Raw genomic sequence first — 25,205 nt, 5'->3', positions numbered from 1 at the left:
TTTTTTAGATCTGTTAAATTATAACATATGAACACGGATTCTAATTCAAACATTTGACACTAATGTCCAAAATATAGCTCAGCGAGAAAATATAGCACCTTAAACTAGATGTATATATATATCAATGAATAAAAGTCAACTTGAATGGAATAAAGTTGCACAATTATTGTCAACAATAGCTTTAGCCTAATAGTAAGTTATTGATTTAACCAATATCTAGCAAGTTCAAGGCCGATGTCACCCTTGAGATTTGATGTGCTACCCAATCCATGAGGCCTATGCAATTCCATAAGCTAGATTAACTTTGAAAATGGACCAAAATTAGCAAATTCAGGTCTTCTCTTTCACTATCAAAATTGCACAGTTCCATTATTTGAACATCAAATAATTGATATCATATACAATTATTTTTACCTCTTACTTATTTTTTGTTATCTATTTTATATGTACACATCCTAAAAAGTATCCCCCAAAATAAAAAAAGAGATTACAAAATTTATCCCACTTTTAGTTCCTAATAAACGAACATTTTCCAAAACTGCAAGAAAGTCTGTCTTCACAAACATCCTAGTGCACAAACATGTATTGAATATGTATATTAAAAAAATTTGAGTAACTCAAACAAAATTTACAAGGACATGATGTAGTAATCCTATACAACAAGAGTAGCTAACTAATTTTCTTTTTGGGTTTCCTCGCATGTATTACTTTTCATATATAACCCTGTTCAAGCCAGGTCAAATACTAAATGTAGATACTTTTTTCATCTAGGATTCAAATCATAATTCTCCACATCAAAAGAAACTAACCCCTTCCGCAAGAACAAGAGTAACTAACTAATTGTGTGAAAGGCTCTCCATTTTATACCAATTTCCTCAACAACACCCTAAAAATGAACCAAAAAAATGGTACAGCTTCTGTTATCTTGGCCCTGAAAGCCTAACAGCAGAGAGATTGGCTTCACTGTTACAATCTGATGGTCCTGAAGAAGTGCCAACCTCACTAGTTGAGTAAAACCGAGAACCAAGGACAGAGCAAATTGCTGGCTTATGAACAATGCATAAACCCTCTAGCATTTGGACCACTTTGGTCATGGAAGGCCTAAGAGACATGTCTTCCTGTATGCACCACAATGCAACTTTCACAGCAATGTGAACCCTTTCATCATTTTCATAAGTTTCCACCTTTGAGTCAAGAATCTCTCTCAGATTCCCTTCTTCCATCATCCTAAAAGCAAAAGATGGGAAATGGGATTTCTCTGAAGTTTCACTGGGATCATAGTTTTTCCTCGCCCCAATGATCTCTAGCAACACCATGCCATAGCTATAAACATCACTTTTCTCTGATATGGCACAGTTTGTGATCCACTCAGGTGCAAGGTAGCCTCTAGTGCCTCTTAGTGTTGTGAAAACATGGCTTTGTTCGCGTGTCATGAGCTTAGCCAAACCAAAATCAGAAACCTTGACCATAAAATTATCATCCAGGAGTACATTTTCTGGTTTGATGTCACAATGAATAATCTTCGAGTCACAATCTTCATGGAGGTAAGCAAGTCCTTTTGCTGTTCCAAGTGCTATGTTATACCTTGTATCCCAATCCAACACAAATTCCTCTATGTTCTTGTTGAATATCCATTTATCCAATGAACCATTGGCCATGTACTCATAAGCAAGAAGTCTATGAGACCCTTCAGCACAGAACCCTTTAAGCCTTACCAAATGGTGGTGATGAATGCTCCCTATAATGCTTACTTCGACCCAGAACTCTTTCTTCCCTTGGCCAATTCCTTCCAACTTCTTCACAGCTAGTTGAGTCCCATCTGGTAGAACTCCTTTGTAAACTGAGCCAAACCCCCCTTCTCCTAGCTTCACAGAGAAGTTACTTGTTGCAGTTTCTAGATCATTGTAGCTGTAACGGATTGGCATGCCGGTTAGACTCTCCAAGAAACTGTCATCTTCCAAATCCTCTTGAGGAGACTCCGGCAAATCTTGCTTTTTCCTGAAGCATCTATGTGCCACAAAGAGCATACCAGAGATGACAAACAATGTGAATATGACAATGATCACAACAACTATTATCTGCATTTTGCTACTGTCTCTAATGTCACCTTCACTAGATACCACCTTAATATAGGACACTAAACCAGAATCTTTGTCAGATTTCTCAAAGCTTCCAATCCTGTCCAACAGGAAACAGTTCCCTGAACTGCTGTTGAAGAACATTGCAAGGCATGAGCAATTTGCACTGCAAGAGGTTTTGCAACCAATCAAATCAGTCTTTGAAGATGGTGGAACAAACCCAAGTGCAAAGTAATTGAGTCCATCATCAACTTTGACAAGTTCAGTGGTGCTTTTTGAGTTGCAAGGAGAGACATTTCCAGGTTGGCAATTAGGCCTAGAGCTAAGAACAGAAGGGCAGGTACACTTTTTATCACCACTGCATATGTTATAGGGATCACATGATTCTGGGGTGCTGCAAGAATCTTGTGGTATTCTAGTTGATGAAGCAACAATTGACCCTCCACTTAGAAGATTGGAGAAAGTGATGAAGCCATCACTTCCCAAACCTGCAATCCAAGTGGCATTTGCATCTGATTCTTCAGCAAAATCCAATTCCCACAACATGGATTTAGTCTCATCATAGAACCTCCAGGAGTTTGCATTAAGGGTAGCTGAAGTCACCACATCACCATTTTTGTTGATGATTTTTTTGCGGCTATCCTTCTTCATAGACCAATAAGGCTGTGGAGTTTGTAAACCAGTGGAGAGAATGACATTGCCGGATTCAATCTCAAGAACATAGGTCAAGTTGTTAGGACCAGGTTCACTGACAAGTTTCATTCCCTCATTGAAATCTTGCATTGGCAACAAGGTATCTGTAGGGTGCCTGAAACTCTGCCAAATCACTCTACTATCATTCCCTAGCAAAACCAAGTTTCCAGTGTCCTTCAATTCCATTGAAGAAACACCCTTGCCACTTGTATCTGAAGACCACACCACACTTTCTCCTTTATGCAAAATGACATTGCCCTTCTCATCAAACACAAATTTATCAGAATTGGAAACAGGAAGTGCCCTATTTGCAACCCAAACCACCTTGTTGGAGTACTTGTGGACTATTGCTAGTAGAAACAATGTAGAATCATTTGCAGTGGTGACCAAGCCAAAGCCAAATTCTCCTTTATTTGACACAAGCAAAATGCCATCCCTGTCAATCCAATTCATTTGAGAACCTTCAATTCTCGGATAGACTTTGCCAACATTTAGAAAACTTGTCAGAACAACTTCAGAAGAAAGAAGGAGACACAACAAGAGGGTATCCATAACACTGAAGAGAGACCACTGTTTTCCCATGGTTTTCCTCCAACACCCTATTACTCTTTGGGGTAATTAGATGTCATGAAGGAGAAAGAAAAAAACAAGAAACTATGGAATGCATATATAATGGAAAAGAAGTATGGAACAGAAAAAAGTGGCAAATATGAAAGCAACGGAATAAAGAGAAAGCAATAATTTCCTTTATTCACATGAGATTTGACCAACTCAACTATACTTCAATCAGCTGAATCCTATTCTTTTTCCATGCCTGATGAAATGGAAGAAGAATGGAGAAATTAGGATGGAAGGAAACTCTTTATTTTTGTGGTAACAGAAGCTAGAAGATGGAAAAAAAAACACTTTCTGTTTTGAGGAAAGACCAATAAGAAGTGTGGAAATCAGTGATAACTAGTAGGCAGTATTTATTGGGTTTGATTGTGATAGATTAAAGAAGAGAAAAATTGCAAAGGTAGTATAGGGAAGCAGCATGTGAATTGTAAAGAGAATCATAATTAGAGGCTGCTGCTAAAGTGTGCAACCGTTGAAGCAAATTATGGCAATGAATGAACAAGTATAATATCATGGATATAATGATATTTCACTATTATGACTATGGGAAGTATACAGCTGATAAAGGTTGGCACTTGGAAGTTTGTTTAGTGGATTGGTTCAAACCAATTCAATGGATTTGTATCTTGTTTTTCTTAACCTGTTTGTGTCTTGCTTGATGGGCCAGGAAATCGACACCTCCCTCAGGTAATATATATGTGCAATCAAGCCGAAAGATAAGTGGTTGAAATTGATCAACCTTATATATAAAGACAAGCGTGCACAGGACGTTGCAGAATTAATTATTGATTAATTATTATACATTTGGGTTTCAGATAGGCAATCTTATTGCTTATACATGATAGTGTTCACTAATGGAATTTAGCTCAATTAGTTAAATAGACACGAGTTATTATAAATTTTATAAAATTTATATTATTTCTATGGATAAAAAATATACATGATAATATATTTATATGATTCAAATATGATGTAAAATTAAATCAATAATATATATATAAAGAGAGGAGGATTAAGTTATTCTTATAGTAACTTTAAAAGAGAATACTTGTTTATGTGAGAATTTGAGAAATTAAAATTTCATGTAACCATCTAAAAAATAAAAAAAAATATAAAATACCTCAATTATTATTAGAGTTGTCAAAATGAACTCAGCCCAATAAGTCGATTGATTATGCCAAACTAGACTAGGCCGAAGAAAATGTGACCTAAACTGAATGGGCCAATCTGGCCTAGATCAAAATGGGCGTCATAAATTATAAGCTTGAATTTAACTAAGTGTATTTTGACCTATAATATTTTTTTATTGAATATTTTGGTCTGATATTATTATTTTTTATTTTAAATAGATATAAATTTAGAAGAAGAAAACAAAACAAAATGGGTCATCAATTTGGATTGGATCAATGAGCTATGCCCGGACACAAAAATGTGTAGCATATATATATATAAGTCTAGTTGGATCAACCCACTTGTCATGGTTGACTGGACGGACGATATAACTATCTCTTCTTAAAAAAAAATCTTAATTATTTTACATTTACTCATTCTTCCATATTTTAATCCAAAATTAGATGATAGAACTCAATTTCATTTTCGTTAATCTTTCAAACAAGATAAAGATAACTTTATTTTACTCATTTATTTCGGTTTATTTCATTAGCCAAAAAGAACATCCAAATTAAGCAATTATTCAAATATAAAAGTGTTTCAATAGCTGTTTTTAATGGTTTAAATAGTAGTAACTATTAGATAAAGGAAGTAGCAATTTTTTTTCTATAGAAAGGAAGTAGAAATTCTATCTTTATAGGTTTGTTAATGCTAGAAATTGCTTGTTTATTTCTTCATTTTTGTAAAATCATAATCAAATGTTTAAACTTTCAATCTATGTATCATTGTGTATGTATGTGTGTATATACACAAAAATTAGTAGAAAAAAATATAAAAATTAACTATTTTAGAGATACTCTTGCAGTAATTTTATCTCTCCTCTCCTATAAAATATAAAAATTATGACAAAAAAAGAAAGAAAAAATAAGAGAAAAGAAGCAAATAAAAGAAAAAATGCAAAAGAGAATAGAAAAAAAAAAACCTTTACTGTGTAATTGATTCAATCAATGGTAGCAGATAAATATAGAGAAAAAATAATTAAGTAGGCAATAGAAAAGAATTGGATCTATCATGAGGTAATAACAGATATAGGTTTAACTATTTAGAAAAAAAGAATATAGGTTTAAGAAAAAAAAAAACAAAAGGCAGGTTAAACATTGGTATAAATTATTTTTATTTTTTAAAATTTTTTTGGATTTGTTTATTTAACCTAACTATTGAAGGATAAAATGATTATATAAAAGTGGAGACCAAAAGGTGATTATAAAGCAAAGAGAGGAATCATGTTTATATAATGGTATAGATAAAGATAATAATAACTATTATATTTATACTTAAACTATAAAAATAATTTATTTTTCATATAATAATTTTTTCTTTTTTTGTGATGGTTAAAAAAACATATTTTTTAAGAGAGATATTACTTCACCAATCAAGTTAGGTATTAACATATTGATCCCTAATGATTTTCCAAAAGACGAAATCCTCAAAATTCAATCTATTTAACCAATTGGAATCATTTATCCTCAATTTTTATTCTTTTTTTATTTAGTCTCTTCAATAGAAAAAGATATACATGGTTAAAAATGATATTCTCTCTATAAATAAAATAAAAATTAATATTGATCTCTCTCAGTTATAATTATTTTTTATTTTGAAATATTATTTTTAACTAAAAAGACTAGAAGTATACTACAAATAAAAAAATACCTACTTTTAATGTATATAATTTTTAGACAATTTTATTCTTGTAAACTTTCCCTAGTTCTCTTTAATAAATATCCCATACTTTTATATTATTAGCTTCTTTTATAATAAAATATCTTCATAGTCAAAAAGTCTTAAGATTAATTCTTCGAAAAAATAGAATATTAATTAAAAGTATACTCACAATAATGTTCTCAGATCTCCAACCAACATTAATCTCTTACATGGTTAGTTACTTTTATTTATATGATTTTATTATTTTTTAACTTCTAAGTTTTTCCTTTTTTAAAATTATTATTTAAAATATATAGAGACACGACCTCTCTTCCCAAGTAGTAAGAATAAATCAATTATTTAGGCCCTGTAGCACCGCGCCTGGTGTGGAAGCTTCATATAGATCAAATCAAATTCTAATAATTGATTCAAATAAACACGAAGCGGCTATTAATATTGCAAACAGGATTACTATTAATTGTTTAATATTTAAATAAACAAGAAACATTTTAAGTATTGAAATATTCAAAATCTCATGCATTATTACAAAAATATATTATTTCCCAACCACTTATCATGGATTGGAATGTTAAATGACGTAACTGAATGGGACAGAACAACATGAAAAAATACATAAATAAATAATACTCAGATCTTCCGTTCTTAAATAAATCACCTAAATTCAAATAACACGTGGATACTTATTAAATTTACTTTCGAACATTTATTAACGTTGTGAATAAACTATTCAATGATTTATGGATTATGAAACTATTAATTATTTAATCTATATTTACAATCTCTTGAGACTCAAACTAATAACAAAAATTTAAGTTAAGCCTTTTACTTTTTTTTAATGAAGTTAAACATTTTATATAATAAATCATTATTGTAATATTTTACTGAATCATGCAATCATATTATCTATATATTATTCAAGGAATTAATTGCTTTAAGCAATTCTTATTAGGAATAAAATTAATTAAAAACACAATAATATATAATTAAATGATAACATTGACCTTTAATTAAACATTTGATGAGAGAGTTAATTCCCAAATATGTGTTTACGAAAAACATTTGTTAAAAAAATTAATTTCTTAAATAAATCATAATATCTACAGTAATGAATTAGTCCTTGATTTTCTGTATTACTCTCCTTTAAATAAGACTTTTGGGTATAACTATTTTTTCCAATTGAAAGACTTTTAAATTCTTGCGAACATGTATATATGCTACTTAAAATTTACTTATAAATTTTTTGTAGCCGTATTTTATATAAAATAACTTTGATAAAATTATTAAAAATTACAATTTTGTGTGTAAATATTTTTTGTATATATATATAGACATTAATTTGAAGATTAATGAATTGAAACGTAAAGTGCACGTTAGGTGTTAGAAAAAGAGATAATGATGATTTTGTTTCCCACACTTGCTAATGCTTTTTCAGTTTCAAACACTACAAAAATATTCACCCAAAAAAAAAAATACACTACAACAATATACATTTAGACTTAGGAGCCAGAGTTTCAAAACACATTTGTTAACTTTTTTTTATCCATAAAAATCAAATATATATCAAGTGATTTACGACAACATCACCATTAATTTCACACGTATTTTTTTCCCTTTTTGGTGTGAGTATATCACCTTTGCGTTTATAGAATATGCTAGATTAGGCAACGTTGCCTACTCATGAACAAAAAGATAGTCTTTCATCCACAAACAAAAAACAGAAAAGAGGAAATTAAACCCGAAAGGTGAAAAACTCAATTCATTGGAGCTGTTGTTGATTACAACTAAAGAGTAGGTCACATATGAGTTGGTTGACACGACATTAACAAAGTTTTTTCATGACGAGTCAAACGCTCTACTATTCGGTTTATGAATGTGCTACACAGTTATATGTAATTTTGATTGAGTCGGGTAGGGTTAGTGAAATTTTTTTTTAGGATTTAACATAACTGTATATTCAGGATTCAAATAATTTGAAATTTTGTTAAACTGAATCAATCATATGTTAGTTAATTCATGTGTTTGATGGTAAAAAAAACATGTTTATAATATGCATTTTGAATAGATTGAAATAATAAAAAGAAATTAAACATAATAAATTGTAAATAAAGTAAAACATCATGAAAAAATAGATAAAAATATTATCACATGTGTTTGCACTTATAGGACACGTTGGGCATAGAAATATTATCACACCCCAAATACCATTTTAATGAGGTAACGTGAGAGTCAGCATAAATCAAAATAATTAAGTTCTGAAGATTTTGATGTTACGGATGAGGATGCATGAAATGAAACTTATGGATTTAGTTCGATTGACTAGAGTAGCAACGAAGTGGAGTCTAGAAATTGCTTGAGGCGTCACCATGTGCCAATAAATTTGGTAATGAATGATTTGAGGACTTTCTAGATGAGCACGTCACCACTCTTAAGAGCTAAAAAGCGGGTTGACTCTATCCCTAATATTGATTTTGCTTTATCTCTTTAGGGCTCATTTGAGGTATGCAATGTGTCCAAATAAGGATAATAATTGGAGTGTTAATTTATGCAAAAAATTTACGTGTCTTACATTTTTTTGGCAGTTTGGCATATGAATATAATTATCACTTGTGATCCTAATTAATTGAATCCGTTATTGTAGTGATTAATTCTAAGTAAAATTTGGTAACAATATTTTTATGCATTGTGAAACCGGGTTTAATTATTGATCTAGTTGAGATACTGGATTAGTGATCTAACCGATGAATTCCTAATTGGCTCGGTATGACTTCATATATATTAAAAATTCAAAATTATATATATATATATATATATATATATATATATATATATATAAATAAGTATATAACTAATATTATTTGGGTAAGAAAAATTCATAAATGCTCTAAAATTCAAAATAACAATTGATAAAAATTAAACATGAAAACGGTATCGTAGAGGTGATCCATTTTTTTTTTTGTAAAACCAATCAGGTTCGATCGGTTTAATTAGGATTTGGTAACCTAATCGGTCGGGTTTGACCGGGTCATTCTGGATCAATTGTGTGACCGATCCAATAATGAAACCGATCCAGTTAGATCAGTGAGTCCTAATTGGACTGGTTTGATTGGCCGAACCAAATCGAATTTCACAACTATGTTTATATGTAGTTTGTAAGCAACTATATAAAATTTGAAATATTTATTTGATTATAATGAATTGAGGTAAAACATTTTTTTATATCTGTTATGATATGTTAAAATTTAATTTTACATCCCAATATACATTTCAAATACAATTGTAAATATTTTTAGTAAAATGTTAATAAGTGTCCAAAAAATATTGGTTAAGCTAGGAATAAAAAGTGAGAAGCTTTTTTTATTTTTTATGTACAATGGCTAGTTAGAAAGCCTTTCATTTCAAGCCAATCTCTTGATTCACATTCATGTGAAACCGTTCCAATTGATCTGCATACCAATCATCTGCCGCTTACAATAATGACACTAAGCCAAGGTTTTTATGGATTCTGTCTTGTGGAAAAATACATATATTTGGGCAATTCAATTCAGCTAGTAGTATCACATGGTCAATCCTTGAGACACTAGCGGGTCCGTCCTTAAAAGCCCTAAAAATTGGGTCCATAAAGCCTTGGATACTTTGGCGAAACAGACCCTTTAGGTGTAATTTTTTAAAAATTATTAAATAAGGATAAATTTTAAATAAATATCCAAAAAAGATAAATCATACAGTAATCCATGACTTTTGAATTTAAAGTCTAAATCATTTAATGACTTTTGGTTCTTTTTTTTACTTCTTAATTTTTTTAAATACAACTTCAAAGTTGTATATATTTTTTATTTAAATTAATATTTTTGTATATTTTATATTATTTTATTTAATATATTTTCTATAAATAAAATAATAATAAAATGAAGTTGTAACTATATGTACAACTTTAAAGTCGAACCATTGGAATGTTCTACAATTAAGAATAAAATCTTTAACATTAGGAAAAAAATATAAAAAATATTAAATAAATATTAAATAAAACTAAAACTAAAAATATTAATTTAAATAAAATTTTTTACTATTTTAAAGTTGTAATATATATATATATATATATATATATATATATATATATATATAAATTTAGGACTTCAAAATCATATTTTAAAAAAATTAAGAAGATGTAAACTTTTTTATAACTTCAATAGAAAATAAAAAAAATTATAAAATAATTTACGAATTTGAACTCAAGTCATAAAATATCCCATAACTTATCTCTTTTTTAGTATTTATTTAAAATTTACTCCATTTGATAATTTAGAAAAAAAAATTATCCATAAACGGCGGTTTCGCCCCAAGCCTCCATCTTGACTGTGCTTGAACCTAGACCTTGAAAGGATTATATAATAGTACATTCTACTTATTCTACTGGGATTTTCTATCTAATTTCAACTTAAAAAAAGTTTCTATTTAATATGTAAGGTCAGTACTACTTAGCAAGACCTATATTTTTCTTATTAGCATTGTAATAAGCTAATATAAAGTTTTTTTTGAAGATTATATTTGAGTTGTATTGGAAATTATAGAGGAGTGCATTGTTACACTTCTCGAAAAAAAAATCACTTGTGATTCTTTAATCTAATGTCTTAAGGGAACCCATTAGTATTTTTCATAATATAATTAAATAAGAAATAAATTCACAAATTCAAATACCCAATGTTGAAACAATTAAAACCTAATACCTTTTCCCTAGTACCTGATAATTTTAAAAAATAATTTGTTTATTAAGTGTGCATGAAAAACTCAATATACACACTCAATGCCCTAGAAAATAATAGAATTTATTAAATAACTCATATAAAATAATAATCAAGAAGAAAATTCTTATATTATTAGTTTGGGATAAAATACTATGCCAAAATTTTGTTTATGTATTGTATAAAATATATTTTAAATAGAAATATATGCTTTTAGTTTCTCATGAGAGACTAAAACCATGTTACTTTTGTTAAATGAAGGAATTTTTTCGAGTTACCATATTGTAGGTGTGACATATTTATTAATTTTATCAATAACTAATCAACATGAAAAAATTTATCTTTAATAAAATCTCCTCTTAGTTATATTTTTTTATTCTCGGAACTTGAAACTAAGATATTATTATTTAATTTAGGGGATCTAAATCTAGTACATAATATTGATAAATGCAGAGGTTAAAATATATTAAATTTTATACAGATTAAAATTGAATTTTGAAACATTAAAAATGAAAAAATATATATATTAAAATTAGACATAAAATCTAAAGTAGTATGGACAAAAATCCAAATTTCAATAACTTCATTTGAATTTAAATCAAGCTAATTTAAAATTAGGGCTTGATCAAAGTTAGGATTCACAATTTTAAATTAAGCTTCATAATTCCATTTGAAAAGAAATAGAAAAATCTTGTAGTATACCTAAGTTTTCATGGTAATAGAAACAATATATAACTGTAAATTTAACGTTTTAAGGCATGTTTAATGGCACAATAATAAGGAAATTAGGTATAAGGAATATGCCACCACTAAATAAAGGGTAAGGAATAATGAGAGAGAAACCATCTCAACAATTATTACATGAATTGTTAACCCATCTTTAGACCATCTATAACAAGCTCAATTAAAATTTTGTTAATTAGTCAAGTGTCATAATAAAAAAAAAAATTCATAATATGCGAACAAAGATCCATTTAGTTAGAATCAGAATCATACCATAAAGATGTGGATTCAAATTCTATTGTTAATGTGAATATTTTGTTGGTAATCTATAAGACTTCTGTAACTATCTTTTTAGTCTTGAAACATATCCTGACCTTACTGAATCTTAGAACCAAACTCATCTAGACTTTACTCTTCAAGTAAATTCCATAATCAATGTATTTGTTAATTCAAAAGTGTATGTTTAAATTTGAATAATTAAGTAATACTAAAGCAAAAATAAACAATACGTCGAATATATAAGAGCAATATCATCATCGACAAAAATGATATGATGAGTGACAGCTAATTTTTCAGCAATCCTTTCATGGGAAAAGGATGTTGGTAATATAGATTGGTACTTCCAAAGATATAATTCCGGAACACATTATATTTCCGAAAGTATGCCAGTTGAATTCCAGAATTTAATTTTTGGAACACAATATTTTTTAGATAGATACATAATTTAATTCTAGAACAAAGTGTGTAACAAGAGTACTGTGATTAAAGGGTGTTATGAAGAGCAAATTTAGAAGAAGAAAACAAACAGAAAAAAAGGTAATGGTGTGGTTAACAAAATATGAGGTGTTGATAGTAAGCTTTTCAAAGAATAATTGAACTAAAGTGGTAAACACCTAAACGGTGACACAAAGAGCCAAAAAGTCAAAAGAAAAACTTCATACAAAATAACAATATACTCTTATTTATTAAAATACAGTCCATAATTGGGTTTTTTTTTTCTCTAAGATGTACATAATAGGTTAACCTTTGAATCAATTTCTCCTAAAATAATAACACCTTTCATTTTTATTTCCATTTTTAATTCTTTTAATTTATTAATTGCAAATTTAATCTTTTTAAATCTTACATGTATATTTTTATCATTTTAATTTATTAATTTTTATATGAATTTTTAAAAAATGGGGTAGTTAGATGTAGAGGATCATTGTTTACGATAACCAGGACATAATGCTTGCATAGGATGATTAAAGAAGTCTAATTCAATTGGTGAAACATGAAGTGTAATAATGTGAGTTATTATAAGCTCTTGACATTAACTCTCTGATTCTCACGTCTTAAAAAAAATGTTTTGAATAGGAAACAATTTCCTTAACCTCAACTCAAAAATTTGTTCAGTATACAAATCAAAATTGAGAACAAGCATTCCGTCCCACGGGTCAAACATGGTCCTTTCTTCTTTTTCTTTTTATACAAAAAGATGGCCCTTAATTGTTCTTTTAGAATTAGATTAGAAAACTAAACAACATATGTAACATAAGAACCGAATTTCTAGGGAGCAAGGTGTTGCATGCACTAGCACCGTGTGGTAGAAGAAGTGGTTCTTCCGTGTATCCTTGGTGTGAGGATTTAGCGTGTATACGCGGCTCATATCTTTTTCATTCTTCATTCATAGAATCGTGCATTATTGCCCAATCATCGTAACCCACATCATTATCTTTTTTTTTCATTCAATTTTGGTCCTCTCCCACTTCACTTTCATTTCATCCACGTGGTTTAAGTGGAGAATGTTTACCTTATTTCAACCTTCATAACGACAAAAGGAGAATTAAAAAATATATCTAAACCAAAAGTCCAAAACTAAAAAAGACCATAAACAAGCACGTGACTAATATCATGCAAATATGGTAGATATATCAAATATCATATGTACTATAAATTAAATGCAACAGTTCCTTGGTTAGTACAACATGGTGACCCAATTGAGGCATTATTTTTCATATGTATGATTAGTACATGACCAAGGTGATGGAGTATTGGAGACCGTGGTTTTGGGGGCACGCCGACAAGTACTACGTTGTTAAGTTGAGCCAATTGAGGTTGAAGTTTGGGCCAACGTTGGATGCTGCAAATGACAAGATAATAGCAATTCAGATTAAGGGAACAGCTACAAAGAAAGGGAAAGTTTCTTCTTCTTCTTCAACTTCCAAAAGCTTTCTTATTCCTTTTCATCGTACCCAGAAACTAGGATCCACTCACACCACCACCTTCCCCCATAGGTTCACCAATTCTAAGGCACCAACAATCGTGTGGGACGCACGTGACCTCTGCGACTTTCATCTCGTCCTCAAACACGGCACGTGCTACATGACACTTCATGTCTTACATGTAAGAACATATTATGTTTTTAAACTTTTATTGTTCAATTTTTAATTAACAGCTTAATTTTAAGGTTTAATTTTTGAGAAAAAGGATTATGCAGTAATGATGTCATCCAATCATAATCCATCCTACTTAATTTTTATATTACCACATTGCCCACAGATAAAAAGTTATAGTTTATATAACTTTCAAAGTATACATATAAATTAGATAACAGTATAAAAAGTTTTTATACTATCAGAACACATATATACTACTATATACTCTTAATGGTAAGACATTATCAGTGTAAAATTATGCTAATCACTAGTAATTATTATAAAAATGGTTTACAGTTACCTGACAATTTAGGATAGGATAAAAGTTTTAAAACATTAGTGTATGTGTATTCTATTTGAAATCTCGTCTTTATATGTGTTTGATTAAAATTTGTCCAAAAATGAAATGCAGGCGGAGGGTGATATAGGAGAATATAAATCTGAAATGGTGGTGGTTGGAGAAGTTTCCATGAGCGTTACTATGGCTGAGTTTATGGAAGGGGAGGAGATGAAGAATGAGTCAAATTCTTGTCAGGTTCAAAGAACACTTCCAATCCAATTGAAGGTGCATGGTTTGTTCATGGAAGAAGCTACACTTTCGGTATGCTCTAATATCTATTTAACTCTGAAACGTATAGAGACTCAGAAAAGCAATTCTTATGGATAATTAATTTATTAAGTAATACTTATGACCAGGTTTCATTGAGCTTATTGAAACTGAGAAACTTTCATGACGACTTGCCAAGAGCATTTGTAAACAAAGTGACAAGCCTTGAGGACAAAAATAATGGGAAAGTTGTTGATCAAGTTGAGGAACCAAGCCCTTATGAATGGGACGAGTTATCTGTGTATGACTCAGATGACTCATCTGATAAGTCCACCACTACAACCACAAGCAGCAGCAGCAGCAGCAGCACTAGCACTGCAATTCACTGTGAAGGGTCAAGTGTTACAAATGGGTCAGAGAGGTTTGTGGCCTCAGATTCAGAGACCCTTTTGGACACAATGCAGAGGAGTTGGTCCATGTTGCCATGGAATAGAAGCTTCAAGGGATGGAGTTTTAAAAGAACCTCCTCAAGGAAACAAGAGCCTTTGACCTCACATTCAAGTCATTCCATGGTATGTAACAACGTAATTGACATCATTCAATTTTCTTTGTTGCCTACAGTAGTCCTATCCAACTTGAGTAGAATTGTTTGTCGTAAAACATACCCATGACCTATATATCTATAAAAAAAAAATTATTTGAATTTAGTTTTCATGCATTGTAAGTATAATACTCAACTAATAACAAATCATTATTAGAATGACTTTTAAGTAATTATTATAAAAGTGATTTATAATTGAATCATACTATACTTTCGGCACATTTTGATTAAATTCTTTCTTTTTCTAATCATATTTACCCTGGTATTTAACAGCTTCTGTGGATAATCTCATTTGTCAACATTATTCAATAAGCTTAAAAAAATGGTTACTTTTGTAGACTAATTACCAATTGATATTGTCAACTTCTTGCAGGGACCATACTTTGATCACAATAAATGCAGCGCAAGTGGGTGGGAAACTAGGGAACTTAGGAGTAGAGATGCGCAAGCAATGCTCAAAACTAATGTGTTCTTTGCTTCCTTTGACCAAAGGAGCAAACAAGCATGTGGTGAGAGTGCATGTACAGCACTAGCAGTGTGCATAGCTCACTGGCTTCATTCCAACCATAACATGCCAACAAGGTCCCAATTTGACAGCCTCATCAAAAGGGGTTCCTCTGAATGGAGAAGGCTAAGCCACAGTGATCACTACCTAAAGCTTTTCCCAGATAAGCATTTTGATCTAGAGACAGTCTTGGAAGCCAACATTAGGCCTCTAGTTGTTACCCCTCAAAACTCCTACACAGGATTTTTCTCCCCTGAGAAGTTTCAGTGCTTGGAAGGAGCCATGTCCTTTGATGACATTTGGGATGAGATAACTAGAAATGATGATGTGGTTGATCATGAGCCAAGAATTTACATAGTGAGTTGGAATGACCATTTCTTTGTTCTGAAGGTGGAAGTTGATGCTTGTTATGTGATTGACACCTTGGGGGAGAGGCTTTTTGAGGGATGCAGAAAGGCTTTCATATTGAAGTTTGATGGTTCAAGTTTGATGCATGCAAAGGGAAGTAAGAAAGAAAGAGGTGAGATAGTTTGCAAAGGAAAAGAGTGTTGTAAAGAGTTCATCAAACGCTTTCTTGCTGCCATACCACTTAGGCAACTAGAAGAGGAAGAGCGAAATAAAGGGACTGTTTATAATCCTTATTTTCACAGGAAATTGCAGATTGACCTCCATTATAGTTTGTTATCATCCTTGTCTTCAGCTTCTTCTATTGGTGAACCTTTATAACCTAATTACTACATATAGCAATTGTATAGCTCAATTGCTAACCTTGTGAGTCTTGAGCAATTGTTACAATTAGAAAACCCAAAAACATGGCTTCTTTGTTCGAAGACTAAAAAGTTTTGGTGAGTTGTGAATCCTAGAGGCTTATTAAGGTCAGGGAAGGCCTAAGGTTCAAAGAGCATTTATAAAGATACTTACAAACTATTCATCAACAAATTCATCACATCAGCAATGAAGTTCGAGCTCGCATTGTTGTGAGATAAAAGTTTTATTTTTATCAACTAGACTAACTTTGATAGGCAAAAAAACTCAGCTTCTTTACTAACACAGTTCTGGGAGCTTCTTTTTTGTGACAACTCCTAACCATTTACAATTATTTGACTTTACTAGATTGAGGATCAAGTAACCCAAAAATCCATGAACATCGCTCAGAGAACAGAACCTGAGGCTGATTCTTGTAAACGATGTTGTAATTAGTAGAGTGGATTTGAATGGAAATGAAAAGAAATTGGAATAGTATACTTACACAAGCTATTGTCCTAGACTCCTAGTGCATTCTTTGTTTTAATTTTCCCATCCAATTTTTGTGCACCATCATTTGCCGACAAAGAAGGGGGAAACATGAGTGGAAATCCTCATTCTATCAAATTTTTGTGTACCATCAATTTTTGCTGCAATTTGGAATTGCTATTTAACCCATTCTATCTCCTTAATGAAATATCATTGTACTGAAGTACCCAAGTTCATTTCTTATACACCTATCTTATTGCAAGGGTACTGGTCATTCTGCACATACTCAACATTATGCTTATGATTGATGAAGTTCCTAATTATGCATGCCTCCATTCATTTACCTAGCTTATATTAATATATAATGAAGGAGAACGGTGATATATACACACAAAATGGCTTTGAATTCTTGGCTCCGAGTCTAGAAAGGTAACAAGCATTGGCGTTAATACAATGTCTTTAATCCAACTGAATGCATAAAATAAATCTGAACCTGATCAAGTCACATAGCCAAAGGCATATATGCACTCTTCAACCAATGTTTCCCTTACCAAAGAAAAAGAACCAATTTCTATATCGTTGATTACACGTCCAAAGAATTTAATATAATTATCGGTAAAAGTTATCCTAAGTCAACACGAAACAAACTCATGTCAGGTTCAAATTCCAACATGGCAACCACCACCACCTTGTTTTCCAAAATTTACTCCTTTCATTTTATGTTAATTGATGTTTTAGTATTTAGAAGAATTCATAATATTAATTGATGTCTTTAATTTTTAATAAAATATTGAAATTTCTATTATAATTTTACTCTTTACTAATAAATATTGTTATCCTAAACACTTAAAAATAATCTATGGAGGTTGACCTAGTGTGATGGATTGGACAATCATTTTGCTGGGAGAGCTTATGGCTATTTACCACGGTCTGCAGTTATATATATATAACATTATTTTTAATATCTTAAAAGTCAATTAATTTAAAAATGGAGAGAATATGTTATTGATTCTTTGATTATAAATAGTACTAGTATTTATTTTGCGTCAAACCGTGCTCGTTTCAGAAACAAACCTTAAACTTTTGTATTTTTGCGAGACCAAATTAAGAACGGACAGCTTTTGGGTACGTGTTACAAGCATGCACAATCCAACACCACACCACAATTCACAACGCACATCCACGTTTCCAACGCATCCGAAAATCCAAACATTAAAAATTAGAGAACCCACATCTAATTTAATTCATATCAACAACAAACCCCCTTCACTCTCAAGTCTCAATCTCCATGACTCCACAGTTCCAATTTCGAACATTAAAAAAATACTAGCAAATTTAAATAAACAAACAAGATTCTCGAAAAAATGCTATCTCCCAACCCACTTTCTCTTCTTTGCGCACTCCTTCTCTGCTTACCTCTAGCCATATTTTTCACCACCGATACCACACATACAGCAACCACCACCCCCATCATGTTCCACATACCAATGCCTCTTCCAAGAAACATTAGCATCCAGGAAAACCCTAACAAAAACTTAACATCATTGTCACCATTATTATCATCATTAAATATCCAAGATGACAAACCACACAAAGTAACCACTCGCGTAAAAGGAAGGCCCATTAAGCCTAACCAAAAACAACTCTCAACATTGTTGTTATCATCATTACCATCCCCATTAAGACAAAACCCCGATGATGCCCTATTCAAGGCAGCCATGCGCGTGAAATCAAAGCCCACAAGGCCTAAGAAGGTAGCGTTCATGTTCCTAACGACCAAACCCCTCCCGTTCGCGCCACTTTGGGAATCCTACTTCAACCAAACCCCAACATCAAAGAATCTATTCAACATTTACGTTCACGCAGACCCATCTTTCTCCTACCACGCGCCTTTCTCCGGCGTATTCTCCAACCGCGTTATTAGCTCACAATCCACCAGGAGATTCTCCCCCACTCTCTCCGCAGCAGCGCGTCGTCTACTTGCGCACGCGCTCGTAGACGACATGTCAAATTCTGTGTTCGTGCTAATCTCTCCCTCTTGCATCCCTCTCCACTCGCTCAAGTTCACCTACCACGTGCTTCTCCGTCAGGGCAAAAGCTTTGTAGAGATTCTTGCGAATGAAGAAACGGCTTATGATCGCTGGGCGGCGCGTGGACCACACGCGATGCTCCCGGAGGTGAGGCTTGAGGAGTTCCGCGTGGGGTCACAGTTTTGGGCACTGACGCGTCGGCACGCACGGCTTGTTGTGAGTGACCGCGTGCTGTGGTCAAAGTTCGACGCGCCGTGCGTGCGGTTTGATTCGTGCTATCCCGAGGAGAATTACTTTCCTACCCTTTTGAGCATGTGGGACCCGCAGGGGTGCGTGCCAGCCACGCTCACGCATGTTAATTGGACGGGGCGCGTGGACGGGCATCCCCGCACGTACGAAGCGTGGGAAGTGGGGCCCGAACTGATTCGGAGGATGAGGGAAGATAGACCAAGGTACGGTGACGGTAACAGTGACGGACGGAGTGATCCGTTTTTGTTTGCGAGGAAGTTCGCCCCAGATGCGTTGCAACCGTTGATGAGAATTGCTAACGGCGTCATCTTCAGGGACTAACTATATTTCTATCCAATGAAGAAAGAAAGAAAGGAACCAAGCTTTTTTTACTGGAAGAAAGGAACCAAGCTATGATATGTATAAATTAATTTAAAATAGATATTTCATATTTTTTATTTAAGCGTTTAAAATAGATATTTCTATTTGAAATAAGGAAAGTGATTGGCGTTTACATCTTTCATTCTATGATACTCCTTAGATAGTTGGTAAATTTTGTAACAACTACATTTTATTTAAGAATAATTTTTAATATTAATATTCTTATAAAGCGTTAAAGATATAAAAAAAATAGTTTAATGGTCACGTATAAAATTACACTTCGTTATTAATATAAATTTTAAAATAATTATCATAAAAATCAATAAACTAAGTTATGATTTAATAATGACATAAAAAAATTTATATTGTAAATACAAAATTATTTCACTCATAAAAATATATGTAATTTATTAAATATTAATAATTATTACTTGAATACTATATTTAGTCAAAAAAATTAAGTATAGAAATAAGAGTGAAATAATTATATATATATATATATATATATATATATATATATATATATCAATCAATTTATTAATATTATATATTTATTATATCTATTAAGATATACAGTAAAAATTATCTTACTTTTATAGTTGTTTAAAATAATTATTTTAAAATAGAAATAACTAGTTTAAACAACAATAAAAACAATAGAATTTATAATGTATATTTTAATATATATATATATATATATATATATATATATTATTTTTAATAATGATTACATTTTAAAATTAATAAATATACCACATTTAATACATATTATAATCAGTATATTCTTAGTAAAATTGATTGTTTAATAATATTAAATATCATATTTATTAAATATAATAGTAATCAAATTATATACGAAAAATTAAGAGATAAAATATTGTTAATTTCTATATTATATTATTGCGTATTTTTTTTTATTTTAAAATATGTTTTATCAATAAAAAATTAACAACATTAAAAAAGTAAAAGATTAATGTATTAAAACACATATTATATTTTTCAAATTTAATAAACATATTATTATTTAATAAATATCACATTTAGTATACTGTTGCTAAATCTGGCGGTCAAACAACATTAAATATGTAGTTAAATTATTAAGTATAAAAAGCAAGAGATTAATTACTATATTAAGTTATCAATGCTATATTAAAAGTATTTGAGTTTTTTATTTAAAAATGTGTTATAAAATTTTTTTTACAAGCACACAACTAATAAAAATTTATTTGATATTTTAATACACACGTCTATATATATATATATATATAGGTTTTATTATTGTAATAATTATTTTTTTCTAAAATTGTAGATTATATATAATAAATATTATAATCCAGTTATTATAAGAAAACTTGTCTTGTAACAATATTAAATATTATATTTATTAAATATAATTAGTAAAAACTAAGAGAAGAATTATTATATATTTATATACTATATAAATAAATATTTTTATTTTTATTTTTTAAAATATATTTTATCAACTATCAATAAAAATTGTCACTTGAGAAGAATAAAAGTTGGTGACTTTGTCTATGCATCTTCAATTTATCGTTACAAACATCTCAATTTTTCTGTTCCTGAATTGCGCATCACAAATCTCAATATATTATCTTCATTCTTCTTTGACAATCGACCCATGCACATTCATACTTTTCTTTTATATTGCAGTTTCATGTCATCGTTTTCCAGAAGGCATAAACATGACCAAGGTCTTTTTTCTTTTTTTGGTGGGAGTGGGGGGGGATTTTGGGTAAGCTAAGCAATAGTAATGAAAATTTATCAAACTATGGTATTTTTTTATCGTTGAGAAAATAAAAATAAAACAGAAACACGTACCCTAACAAAGGAGGGTACGTTCTACTTCATATGCCAAAATAAAGGATAGAGGCGTAGGAGGACACAGATTGTAAATCTTGAAACTATCTCTATACAAAGAGCCTTGCCTAGCTAATCAATCAGCACAATGATTTCCTTCCCTAAGCACATGACAAAAGGAGATAACCCAAGGCTTCTCCAAGAAGGATCAAATACAATTACTGATGAGTGAAGCATGTGGATGCAATGAAGAATTTTGATTGTGAATCGAAGATAAAGCAGTCACTGAGTGAAATTCACAAATGACATTTTGTAACATATGCTAACAACATCATTTGAAAAAGTGTCATTAATTCAGCATGAACATTGGTAGTGGAACCACAAACCCAGAGTAACCCAACAATCATTCCCCCAAGGAATCACAAAGAATCCCTCCAAAACCCAAATCACCTATATTACTTAGTGAAGAGCCATCAACTTACGTGGCACTTGGGATTATCATATCACATGCCACGTATACCTAACTTAACGTCGTTAACATCACCTCAAACTCATAGAAATAACTTAATTAATGTAGTTTTAACAATTAAAAAATCTAATTGAAGCATTATAAAATTTGAGGACGAAATTTACACATCCTAAATAATTTAGGAATCAAAAATTGATAATTAAGAATAAAAAAATATTTACAAATTATTTTCTGAAAGTGTTTTAACTTTTAATTAAAGGACAAACAAATTGTCCCAGTGTTAGAAAATATTTTTTGAAACCTAACAAGTTAATATTTTTATCTACCATTTACACTTGGAAAGAAAGCATTAAGATACAAAGAAAAACACCTAAAACAATTTGCACATGTTTATTTAGACTTAATGTATTCACTTAGTCTTTTGAGCCTTTTATAAAGAGTTTTGGGATTATTTGGTTAAGGATTGTTGTAGAATTCTCTCTAATTTGCCTTGATTTGAATGATGGAGCATTAAATAATTTATTTAATGCTCTCACCACTAAAACATATTGCTTATATTTTCTTACTTGTATTATAGGTGAACGAATATACTTTTCAAAGTATGATATGTCACCTACTGATAAGTTGTCTTGTTTAATGCGTCTTTCTTTTCGTAGTCTAGGCTAAAATATGTTCATAATTTTATATATTTTTATATATAGGCTAAAATATGCTTGTAATTTCATATATATATATATGACTTTTATTTTTTATTTCTGATAAAAAATTTTCTTAATATTTAAAAAAAATTATATTAAGTTCCTATCATCAACTAAATAACAATATATTTTTTAATTTTAATATTTGATAATATGATTTATAACAACTTAAAAATAACAAGTATTTATTTTGAAATTAAAATTATAATTTTTGATAGCTTAAAACCCCCCCCCAAAATCAATCAAGCCTTCTTACTCTCGGAGAGTAAAGTCCTCCCTCTCCTCATCTACAACGCACTTACCTCCAAACACCTCGATCCACAACCCACCACACCACTTGTCCTCCATAACCTCCAGTGCAACTGTCGACGATCCAACATCCACCATCAAAACGTCGTGCTTATAACATTAACACTAGTCCTTGCTCTTCGAGACTTCAATGCCACCTTCAAACTTGAAACAAATGCTTCCTTTGTAGCCATTAGAGCAGTGCTATCTCAGAATGGTCACCCACTGGCCTTTTTCAGCTAGCAAATATGCCCTGCCTTCAGTATGCTTCTGCCTATGTCCACAAGTTATATGTTGTCATAGAAGCCATAAAGAAATGGTGTTAGTATCTGGTAAGGAGACATTTTCAAATTTATACTAACCACAAAAGCCTCAGTTCCTTACTCTCATAGACTATACAAAGCCCATAACAAACAGAAATGGGCATCAAAACTACAAGGGTACAATTTTGACATTTTAACAAACTTGGAAGCAATAACACAAATATAGATGCTTTGTCTTGCCAACTCTCTAAAGGTGTTTTATTGATAGTTCTTAGTTTTACAGTCCTACAAATTGTAGTCCAGTTACTCAAGTATTTTTCCTCATAAGATGAAGGCAAATAACTGATTAGAAAATTTGAAATTGATGAAAGCATGCAAACAACTTTCAAAGTCTCAAAAGGCTTATTGTACTTTCAGAATTGACTCTTTGTGCCTCAGATTTCCAATCTTCACCACTCCTCCCCAATGACAGGACACTTTAAACTTCAACCAAATTTGGTTAGGCTTGGCACCTCCTTCTACTGGTCAAGCATGTTGTAGAAGCAAAGCTTCATGATGAATCAAAGGTGATTTAAAGGTGTTTTGATGATAACAAAAGATGATGACAAAGGTGATGACAAAAAGCTCAAAGATCAATCAAAGAACAACTCAAGTGAATCAAAGATCAATCAAAGAACAACTCAAGTGAATCAAGAACAATTCAAGAGTTCAAGATAAGAATCAATAAGAATTCAAGACACAAGAAGAAAGTTTAGAGTCAAGAATCAAGATTCAAGGTTCAAGATCTCAAGAATCAAGATCAAGATTCAAGACTCAAGAGAAGGCTTAATCAAGATAAGTATGAAAAGTTTTTCTCAAAAGTTGAGTAGCACATGATTTTTCTCAAAACATGTTTACCAAAGAGTTTTTACTCTCTGGTAATCAATTACCAGATTGTTGTAATCGATTACCAGTAGCAAAATTGTTATGAAAAAGTTTTCAAATTGAATTTACAACGTTCCAATTAATTTCAAAAAGTTGTAATTGATTACAATGTTTTGATAATCGACTACCAGTGCCTTTGAACGTTGAAATTCAAATTCAAATGTGAAGAGTCACATCCTTTCACATAAAAGCTTTGTGTAATCGATTACACTGATTTGGTAATCGATTACCAGTGATTGTTTCTGAATAAAATCAAAAGATGTAACTCTTCAAAAGGTTTTTGACTTTTTCAAATTGGTTTTTAAGTTTTTCTAAAAGTCATAACTCTTCTAATGGTTGTCTTGACTAGACATGAAGAGTCTATAAAAGCAAGGCTTTGTTTTGCATTTGATAACAATCCAATCAATCTCTTACAATCCTTTACAAGCCTTGAATCTCTTTGAACTTCTTCTTCTTTGTACCAAAAGCTTTTTGAAGTTTTCTGGTTTTCCAAAACTTGAAAACTTGTGCTATTCATCTTTTCATTCTCTTCTCCCTTTGCCAAAACGAATTCGCCAAGGATTAACCGCCTGAATTCTTTTTGTGTCTCTCTTCTCCCTTTTCCAAAAGAACAAAGGACTAACCGTCTGAATTCTTTTGTGTCTCCCTTCTCCCTTGTCAGAGAATTCAAAACGACACAGTCTGAGAATTCTTTTGATTCTTCCTTTTTCCTAATACAAAAGTGTTCAAAGGACTAATCACCTGAGAATTCTTTTGTATCCCCATTCACAAAGTATCAAAGGTTTAACCGCCTGAGATCTTTGTCTTAACACATTGGAGGGTACATCCTTTGTGGTACAAGTAGAGGGTACATCTACTTGGGTTTGACTGAGAACAAGAGAGGGTACATCTCTTGTGGATCAGTTCTAGTGGAGGGTACATCCACTAGGTTCAAAGAGAACAAGGGAGGGTACATCCCTTGTGGATCTTTGCTTGTAAAAGGATTTTTACAAGGTTGAAAGAAATCTCAAGGACCGCAGGTCGCTTGGGGACTGGATGTAGGCACGAGTTGTTGCCGAACCAGTATAAAAACTCTTGTATGTTTGTCTCCTTCTTCCCTACTCTTTTACTTTCCGCTGTGCAT

The 25,205-nt window shown here is 31.2% G+C and overlaps 3 protein-coding genes across 3 annotated transcripts; 2 read left to right on the top strand and 1 right to left on the bottom strand.

Moving 5' to 3' along the window:
* Positions 1 to 568: 568 nt before the first annotated feature.
* On the bottom strand, positions 569 to 3,996 carry LOC114383622 (G-type lectin S-receptor-like serine/threonine-protein kinase SD2-5). Its single transcript, XM_028343330.1, has one exon. It carries the CDS (start codon positions 3,351 to 3,353, stop codon positions 921 to 923), a length of 2,433 nt encoding a protein of 810 aa, XP_028199131.1. The 5' UTR covers positions 3,354 to 3,996; the 3' UTR covers positions 569 to 920.
* Positions 3,997 to 13,627: 9,631 nt separating this feature from the next.
* LOC114383624 lies at positions 13,628 to 17,273 on the top strand. Its single transcript, XM_028343331.1, has 4 exons — positions 13,628 to 14,065; positions 14,510 to 14,698; positions 14,794 to 15,216; positions 15,619 to 17,273. The coding sequence occupies exons 1-4, from the start codon at positions 13,694 to 13,696 to the stop codon at positions 16,474 to 16,476; spliced, it is 1,842 nt and encodes a 613-aa protein (XP_028199132.1). The 5' UTR covers positions 13,628 to 13,693; the 3' UTR covers positions 16,477 to 17,273.
* A 926-nt stretch (positions 17,274 to 18,199) lies between these two features.
* LOC114383625 (glycosyltransferase BC10-like) lies at positions 18,200 to 19,741 on the top strand. Its single transcript, XM_028343332.1, has one exon. It carries the CDS (start codon positions 18,348 to 18,350, stop codon positions 19,581 to 19,583), a length of 1,236 nt encoding a protein of 411 aa, XP_028199133.1. The 5' UTR covers positions 18,200 to 18,347; the 3' UTR covers positions 19,584 to 19,741.
* The last annotated feature ends 5,464 nt before the right edge of the window (positions 19,742 to 25,205 follow it).

The sequence above is a fragment of the Glycine soja genome, chromosome 14 (genome assembly GCF_004193775.1).
Source record: "Glycine soja cultivar W05 chromosome 14, ASM419377v2, whole genome shotgun sequence".
Taxonomy (NCBI): domain Eukaryota; kingdom Viridiplantae; phylum Streptophyta; class Magnoliopsida; order Fabales; family Fabaceae; genus Glycine; species Glycine soja.
The sequence above is the reverse complement of the archived record's forward strand: the minus strand, read 5'-3'. Positions and strand labels throughout refer to the sequence as shown.

Bases quoted from the DNA above. Each gene is read 5' to 3' on its own strand.
- LOC114383622 (XM_028343330.1), bottom strand. From the start codon at position 3,353: ATGGGAAAACAGTGGTCTCTCTTCAGTGTTATGGATACCCTCTTGTTG.
- LOC114383624 (XM_028343331.1), top strand. From the start codon at position 13,694: ATGACCAAGGTGATGGAGTATTGGAGACCGTGGTTTTGGGGGCACGCC. The intron at 14,066-14,509 runs GTAAGAACATAT...AATGAAATGCAG, and splicing joins TGACACTTCATGTCTTACAT to GCGGAGGGTGATATAGGAGA. The intron at 14,699-14,793 runs GTATGCTCTAAT...ACTTATGACCAG, and splicing joins TGGAAGAAGCTACACTTTCG to GTTTCATTGAGCTTATTGAA.
- LOC114383625 (XM_028343332.1), top strand. From the start codon at position 18,348: ATGCTATCTCCCAACCCACTTTCTCTTCTTTGCGCACTCCTTCTCTGC.